At 43.7% G+C, this 9,242-nt stretch overlaps 1 protein-coding gene across 1 annotated transcript; it reads left to right on the forward strand.

Annotated features, from left to right (window-relative positions):
- The first annotated feature begins 3,556 nt into the window (after nt 1-3,556).
- Nucleotides 3,557-8,481, forward strand: LOC309473865 (uncharacterized protein). Its single transcript, XM_082136094.1, has 7 exons — nt 3,557-4,060; nt 4,154-4,290; nt 6,507-6,598; nt 6,822-6,936; nt 7,254-7,526; nt 7,665-7,838; nt 7,914-8,481. The coding sequence occupies exons 1-7, from the start codon at nt 3,948-3,950 to the stop codon at nt 8,102-8,104; spliced, it is 1,095 nt and encodes a 364-aa protein (XP_081992220.1). The 5' UTR covers nt 3,557-3,947; the 3' UTR covers nt 8,105-8,481.
- Nucleotides 8,482-9,242: the final 761 nt, after the last annotated feature.

Consider the following 9,242-nt stretch of genomic DNA (forward strand, 5'->3'; position numbering starts at 1 on the left):
CTTCGGGACCAGGAAATAACGGCTGTAAAAGCCCCGTTCGGTTTCTCCTGAAGGAACCTCCTCTATTGCTCCTTTGAGAAGGAGGGATGAAATTTCCTGCTGAAGTACAGAAGCCTGAGTGGCGCTGTCCACTACAGTAGGAAAGACCCCGTTGAAACGGGGGATTGCGGCAAAACTGAAGAGTGTAGCCGAACCGAACTGTGCGGAGAACCCAAGACGATACCCCTGGTAAGCGCTCCCATTCTTGAAAGAAATGTGAAAGAGGAAGAGGGATGTTGTAATGCAGACGACATACCTGAGTGAGGGTGCCGTGTTGACGTTCGTGGGGTAGAGAAGTTGACTGTGCAGGAGAGCCCTTGGCGTCCTGGCACGTGATGGGAGGCATCGATGCTGGGGTCATGGTGACCAGGTCTGCCTGCTCCGGAGGAGAACAAAAAGTGCCTCCGAGGATGCGACCGGCAGTTATAGAGAGTGTCGGGGGTGAGGGGAGAAAGCAAAAAGCGTCTCCTTCCTCCCGTGCCGGGCTGAGTAGAGATGGTGAAAAATGGCCTGCACTTCGAGACACTCTGAGTGGCGAAGGTGACAGGGCAAGGAAAGGAGAGCTGGGAGGTGGGCAGAAACGCTTGCGCGGTCTGTCCCAACCTTGAGGAAGCAGAGGAGCTCTCCTTTTTCCGACCGGAGGGTCAGGAACGGCTCTGGGCCGCCGGAGCGGTCGGTTTGTCGGACCGCTTCAACTGGAGGCGCTTGTGAGGCCGTTGACGGGGAAATGGGCGACCGCGGGCTCCCCAAACCTGTGTAGGTGGGGGATGCACCGGTTCGCTCCTCCTGGAAGAAAACTCCGGTCTATAAGAGGGACGTTCTCTGGGTCGAACAGGGGAGGGAGCAGAAGGTTCCCTAACCCTCCTGGGCATGAACTGTCTGAACGCGGCCGATTGGGATTTGGAGGAGCGGAATTTCTCAACCACTGTGTTGACCGCCTCACCAAACAACCCCGTTTGAGAAATGGGGGCGTCCAAGAGGAAAACCTTCTCCTTGTCACGGATCTCCGTGAGATTAAGCCACAAGTGGCGTTCCACCGCAACGGAACCAGCCATAGAGCGACCTATGGCGCGTGCAGTATGTTTGGTGGCTCTTAAGGCTAAATCCGTAGCCTTACGAAGCTCCTTGACCGCTTCGGGGGTCACGCCGTCGCCCTCGTCCATTTCCTTCAGGACGTCCGCTTGGTAGGCCTGAAGAATGGCCATAGTGTGCAGGGTCATGCCTGCCTGCCCAGCCGCCATGTAGGATTTCCCAATGAGAGAGGAAGTAGTCCTACATGCTTTAGAGGGGAGGAGGGGGCGCGACTTCCAGGACGGCGCAGACGACGGAGCAAGATGGTCGGCTAAAGTCTCCTCAATCGCCGGAATGGCGGAATAGCCCTGTTCCACAGAACCTACTAGGTTGGTGAAATCAGCAGCTGCCGCATTAGTGAGGCGCGCAGAGAAAGGCTGCTTCCAGGATCTGGAAATCTCGTGATGCAGATCACTGAAAAATGGCAGCTTTCTCCGTTGAGGCCTAGAATTAGGGCCACTGAGAAGTCTCTCGTCGAGTTTCGACGACTGAGATTCGCGGGGCTCGTCGGGCCAATCAATAGCGAGCTTCTCCGTAGCGCGCGAAAGTACGTCAACGAGCTCCGCGTAGGCCGCAGTAGGCTGCGCTTCCTGGCCGCTCGGCGGGATAACCTCGTCGGTGAGAGGAGGCCCGAAATCCTCGGAGTCGGAAGCCTCGGTAAAAAGTACATCCTCCAGCCCGAAAGAAACCGCGTCGCGTGCTCCCGGGCTGGGGCGCAAATAATCGTGCGAAAATTCGACTGGCATGCCTCGCGCGTGCCGAGGGGAGGGAGGGAGAGAAAGAGCGGGGCTCGTCTGCTCGAACTCCACATCCTCAAGCTCTACATCCGAACCCCAAGTCGCGGATCCTCGAGCGGCCTCGGGAGCGCGACAGGGGGAGACGAATGATTCCCTCTCAAAAACCGCGAGCCGCGATTTGAGGGTTCTGAGCAACAAATTTTCACAGAATTTGCATTTAGACGATCCTATGACTGCCTCGCGCGCATGTGAAAAACCCAAACATTTAACACACTTACTGTGTGGGTCGTCGTCAGCGATGTAACGAGCACATGGCGGAGTACAGCGTCGGTATTCCATGGCAACTTCACCGTAAGGAGAAACAGAGTTCCGCTTGAACAGTCGCAGAAGCGCCGAGAATAATCCAGAAGTCGTATTTATTTTATTTTTTTTATTTTTTTTTTAGCTCAGAAAAATCACGAGCGAAGGGCAAACGTGACCGCTTCGTTCTGAAGGCAGAGAAATCTGAGGAGCAGATGGCGCACGCGAATATGTAATGATGCGACGTAAGAGCGTCGGGGCGGAGCCAGACTACGCGGGCGCCATCAGCCAATGAATTGGCGTGATTCTATAGGGCTTCAGACAATCGGCACATTCGGAGAATATCCCACTGCGCTATCCGCAGCGTTGAGTGAACCTATGAAAGAGAACATCATACAGCTCATGAAACATTCTCAGATAATTGAAAATGGCACTTCATTTTTTACAGCATATTATTACAATTAAAATTAGCCCAAAATTAACATAATCTATTGCTTTTATGACAAGATATTCTTCATGGAGAAAAAATTGCCCATGAGGGGGTGTCAAAGACTGTACAAAAAGGCTGTCTCTTTTCCAAATGCTGTAACTTTTGATTCCTTTATCCAAAAATTATTATTATTTTATCCAGATGCAGCTAACATGTAGGGGGACTTCACTAAAAAAGAATTTTCCTCCTACCTTATTTCCTTCCTGAGTTATTCCATGACAAATAAGAAAGATATGCAAAATCATAATAAAAATTATATGTATATATTGTCTTTTATCCGCTGTTTCTTGGCAGGACAATGTCCAAATGTAATGTAATTTATATTTTCCAAAAATTTAAAAAGAGTTCTTTCAAACGATACCTAACTTTTGACTCTCCTTGCTATAGTTTTGGAGTTATTATGATTATATAATTTTTATATAGTTTGGGGCAAAATTTGCTGTTTCAGTCTTACCAGTTAATTTCTCTGTCTGTGTGTGTGTGGGTGTGTGTGTGGGGGGGAGGGTGTCTTATTTGATGTTTTAGAGTGTCACCCCTTCATTGCTGTACACTTTTTTTCAGCACAGTGGCTGATCTGTAGCTTGTACCACCAAAAGTTTCTCTGAGTTTTCCTATTTTTTCGTATTTCCCATTCATTTCCTATGTCGCCCGTTTTCGGGCGGGAGGAAGCTAAGTGTGACTTTTTTTTTTACGAGCCTTTAACATATCAGAATCATCTCCTTGATTTTTTTGTGTGTTCATATAGGTAATACAACAAAAGTCACCAAGATTCACCCCCATCCGATGAAGCAAAAAAATTAAACAATTCGAAACGAAACATTATATGTTCTGCAAAAACAGAGCAACTGAATGTGGATCGGAAGCCCTTCTGCCGGCGGAGTTCTCCCACCTTTAAAAGGTTTTTCCGATGTAAATTCGGGACTTCACGCGTTCCTTATCCTTGTCCCTCTTCTTTGCAATTTGTTCATCGGAAATGTCGTGTTTCGGCCATAATTCAAACTTCCCTCTTCATGCTTCTCTCTCCTCCACACACCCACTTCATGTGCACGCGCACTAACCCCCTAAACCCCACACTCAAATACTTCTTGTCGGTGATTGGCTGGAGCACTGTTTGTTGTGTTTCGTGGTGCGGGTGAGCCCAGTTTCTTTTTGTTGCCGTTTGTGGAGCCTGTGGTGTCTACAGAGACCGTGTTTTTTTACAGTGTGTTCAGGGGACAGGCAGCTAGCGGATAGTGAGGAGATGTTTGCTGTATGTGACAAAAAAATGTTTGGCCTAAAAAACGCGTGGCATCGCTTACAGCACCTTTAATATGTATCTCTTTTATTTAGATCGGAGGAAAAAGCCATCTTTGATGGCGTGTTCATCGCGAATGATGATGACGTTGCAAAATTCGTGGACTATGTCCATACCTCAACCAGTCATGTAAACTTGCACAACTTCACTATATTTACCTATAAAACACCACGTCCTACAGAGTACTTTGTTTGAACAAGTTTGGACTGTTCATCTTCCAAGTTTTAGGTCTCTGGAAGAGGTGTCTGTGGAGGGCAATGGTCAGCGGCGCGTGAAACGTCTCAGAAGTCCTCAGGAAAAACAGACGAGGAGGGCCTGGAACTCGCTGTATGTCGTCATGGGGTTCTCACCGTCATGGGGTATGTCGTCATGTCGTCATATGTTCAGGGGGGAGATTTTTGCCTACCCCCTGTACCTACAAAAGCAAATGGCCTGTAAGCCAGTTACATTTTTTGCAATGGATGTGGCATGCAAATACTGGCCTTACCTCCAGAGAGTGACAGAGAAATGCCCTGAGCTTCAGGATCTCCTCACCATGAGGCCATTTCTTTCTGTTTTTCATGCCAAAGCTCATGATTTCAAATGTGAGGTAAGAAAAAATGATTGTCCATGACATTTTCTTTCCCTGAAATCTTATCAAATTATAGACCCATTTCAAATCTTCCATTTATGTCTAAAATATTAGAAACTGGGCTCTTTCTTGCAACAAAATGATATCTATGAAAAGTTTCAGTCTGGATTCAGACCGCATCATAGCACTGAAACTGCGCTCGTTAAAATCACAAATGATTTACTTTTAGCTTCTGACCAAGGCTGTATCTCAATACTAGTTTTACTTGATCTTAGTGCTGCGTTCGATACTATAGATCACACATTACTCTTAGATCGACTACAAAATTATACTGGTGTTCAAGGACAAGCACTAAGCTGGTTCAAATCATACCTATCTGACCGCTACCATTTTGTCTATTTAAATGGAGAAAAATCGATCATAACTCCAGTAAACTATGGAGTGCCGCAGGGATCTGTATTAGGCCCTCTGTTATTTTCAATATATATGATGCCACTTGGAAATATTATAAGGAAACATGGAATTAGTTTCCATTGTTATGCTGATGACACTCAAATATATATTTCATCACGGCCGGATGAAAACGCTAAATTTTCCAAATTGACAGAGTGTGTTAAAGATATAAAAGATTGGATGACGCGTCATTTTCTTTTATTAAATCCAGACAAGACAGAGGTAATACTTATCGGTTCAAAAAACCGCCCACAAAACCTCGCACAATACAACTTTAACATCATAGGATGTCCTGTTACTTTATCCGCTACAGTAAAAGACCTGGGTGTTATACTCGATTGCAACCTGTCTTTTGAAAATCATATTTCATATGTTACAAAAACAGCCTTTTTCCAACTTAGAAACATTGCTAAGCTACGTAATATGCTATCAGTTTCTGATGCAGAAAAGTTAGTTCATGCATTCATGACCTCGAGACTGGATTACTGTAATGCTTTATTAGCTGGTTGTCCTGCATCCTCAATAAACAAGCTACAGTTAGTCCAAAATGCCGCCGCTAGAGTTCTTACGAGATCAAGAAAATATGATCATATAACACCGATTTTATCATCACTGCATTGGTTACCTATAAAGCTCCGTATTAATTATAAGATATTGCTACTGACTTATAAAGCCCTAAACGGCTTAGCTCCAGTCTATTTAACGGATCTTCTATCACCCTATAATCCATCGCGCTCTTTAAGATCACTAAATTCAAGGCTTTTGGTCATACCTAGGATATCCAGAACCACCAAAGGAGGGAGAGCATTTTCACATTTGGCTCCAAAACTCTGGAATAGTCTTCCTGATACTGTTCGTTGCTCAGACTCGCTCTCCCAGTTTAAAACTAGATTAAAGTCGCATCTTTTCAGCCAGGCATTCATATAATCCTACAGTTCAAACTACAATCCGGCCTCTAGCTCATAAATGCCAGAGGAGAACTGGCCCCCGACTGAGCCTGGGTTCTCCCAAGGTTTTTTTTTCTCCATTAGGTCACCTGATGGAGTTTTAGGACACCATTAGGTCACTTGATGGAGTTTTTTGGTTCCTTGCCACTGTTGCCTTTGGCTTGCTCAGTTGGGGATATTTTGGGGATATTTAATTTAATTTTATCAATCAATAAATTCCTCTTGAAACAAACTTTGTTGTATTATTTTAATGTAATACTGTGAAGCTGCTTTGATACAATCTGTATTGTGAAAAGCGCTATACAAATAAACTTGACTTGACTTGACATCAGAGTACCATTCACCTACTGTCCTGCCATAGTGCTCTATGCCATTTGACTACTGTCCTGCGCCACTGTTTCATGCTATTTCTTCACTATCCTGTGCTATTTACCTAACCCTTTCATCATGGGACAGTAATCAAATGGCACAAGACAGCAGATTAATAGTTCCATAGTACTGTAAGTTATTATCTCTGAAAAGTTTGTGATTCAAGTCTGCACAGTTTCTTCTCCTACTGCTACTGGAAAGAAAGGTGATAATCTCATATTTTTTATTTTTGCAGGACGCATAGACATGCTGACGATCATGGCCATGCGCTGGAACCAACAAAAGTTTGACAACTTGGCTTCTACCCTTGCCCGCCGACATCGGAAGGTAAAGACACCAGTTTTCCCTTATGCAAAATGCATAGCGATATTGTAAAATAAAATATTAAATGTTCATACCATATATATTGATAGTCCAAGTACATACGAATATACTGTATATTTAATTAGTGTTGTATGTGGTTTTCTAATAGTGAAGGTACTTCACAATCCTTATCAACAATTATTGTCAAAGTTGTAGGCGTTTCCCTCATTGTCATTTATGTTTGAAGGCCAAAATAGCCCTGCAATGCCAGTTGCATAACCTGGAGGCCATGAAAACGGTAATGGACATCTCAGACAGTCAACTGGAGAGGTGGATCTTTGATGTCAATGAGTGGGCAGAAGGTAGGATATACTGTTTTATACTGTTTGATATGGTGCTTGATGTATCACTTCTGACTAAGCTTGGCTGCAATTCCAAAGAGGCTCATTGTAATCGTAGTCAAAGAGCACATACTCTGATTGCTGATGACGTGTGGACAAGATTATCCCCATGGGGACAATAAAGAACCGAACTATACTCAAACTTAGCTACAAGTGTAGCCTCTCAGTTACAGAGAAATATGAAAAGATTGTTGAGGCTTTATTTTGCTCATACACCAAAAAAATTTTTTCATGGAATCAAGAAGCATATTTCTTATCTCTTCATTTCTTCCTCTCAGCAACAACATCCCCAAATGATGCTGATGTTGCCGCTGTTGCCAGCCCAATAGAGGAGCTGGTGGCAAGTGTTAAGAGGAGGTCCCAGCGTCTTTATAAGGACAGTGACGGATGCAAAGGACGTGCCCGAATCCGCCGAAAGATCAGGGAGGAAAAAAAAATCGTAAATTCTGTAGTGGAGAAGTATAACACCTTGGTTCCTAATGCAGAAAAACTGACATTGGACACCATTCTATCTGACGAGATTGTTTGGCCATGGCAGCTTACACACGGTGGTATGTACACAATTCCGTTGACTTTGTGCAATAGTCACATAGTAGGACAAAATCTGTCATGCCTCGATTGTAACCCCAGAAAATATTGAAATACTAATCTTAATTACAACCGACTTATGTTTCATCTATGTATTTCAGACTCTGTAGATCTAAGGACAAAGAGGAAGGCGTTCGACATTGTGATGGCAGTAAGGAGACTTGAGGAGGAGAAGAGGATTCTTATTGCAGAGATGAACAAGCATTGGAAGTCTCTTTGCACCCGTGCAGACACCCTGAAGCAGATGTCATCCCAGCTTTCTAATGTGACATCAGGTATGTATTTGTCATACTTGGCATACATTACAATGTTTCTGATTAATAAAGGCTCAATGTGTTTTAACATGTAAGGTGAGACGTGGGGCCTGCTTCAAGATGGTATCCGAGGTCTACAGAGCTTGACGATGAAGAACAAGGAAGCAAGCAACAGCCTTGCAAAGCATGCAAAGAAATGTTATGTTCAAGTTCTGACTGAAACCGAAATTAACTTCGATAGTGATTCTGAGGAGTACCATACCAGCAGTGACTCTGAGCAAGACTAAACATGGCCAGAGTCCTTTTTTATGCGGTTGTGTGCTGGGGAGGCAGCATTAAGAAGAGGGCCGCTGGGACAGGTTGGTAAGGAAAGCTGGCTCTGTGTTTGGCATGGAGCTGAGGTTAATCATTTAACAAACTGAGGATAATTTGCAGTAGCAGTCTTCTGTCATGCTCAAAAACGAGGAGGTCATTTGTCCCCAGGGCAAACCAGCAACTCAATGTCACAGAAAAGGTTAGGGGAGAAATGGACTTTTCAGCATGAGTCTCACCCTGCGCCAACCATCACATCACTTTGTCTATTGTCTAGTATCCACTATCCATTTCACTGTCTTACAGGCTACATTAGCCCCTCTACACATTCTGGGCTGTGGTCCCAACATTTACCCCTTGTATAATCTTTTTTTTTTTTTTTTTGAAATATATTTAAGTTTCTGTTGTTCTATTTATTTGATCTTCTTTGTATTGTTTTTGTTAAGCAATACTATTACACTCTTTTTTTCCATAGTCATATTAAACATGCACAGCTTTGCACTGATTAAATCCCTGCAATGTTTACTTTTGCACTACCACCACTGCAAATCACTCCATAGCTGCCCATCATGTATCACAGGGTCAGTCCCTACCAGGCCTTTGTAATCACTCGACATGCTCTTCACTTTTTGCATTTGTGATTTTTGTTATGTGTCTGAGCTATGTGTGTTGTTTTTGTATAAGCTAATAAATGCCTAAAATGTGGTGTGTCGTCTTAAGTACAGTGTTTATACTAGGGGGAAGAAGACATTTCATCATGACAGTTTCCTCCATCTCCTAGATACATCTTACATGGATACACAGATAACATTTATTCATGAGATCATATGGTTTATATGTATTTCTTTAATGTTATTATTTCTGTCTTATTGCCAGGGAAGCTGGATTGCTTTGTTAATTGATATTTTTAAAACTATAATGCTACATCTATCAACATTTATTTAGATGTTATCATGGTATTCATTACATTATTTTAATTATGTCATTCCAGTATTATTATTGGTGAAACATTACAGTATGCTGTCAGACAGAACACTACAATGTGGGCTGAGCGGGTCACATATGAATCCCATATCCCTCAATGCAGGTCAGGGGGTCTTTAACGCCAGTATA

This window comes from Leuciscus leuciscus, assembly GCF_965113295.1.
Source record: "Leuciscus leuciscus genome assembly, chromosome: 1".
Lineage (NCBI taxonomy): Eukaryota > Metazoa > Chordata > Actinopteri > Cypriniformes > Leuciscidae > Leuciscus > Leuciscus leuciscus.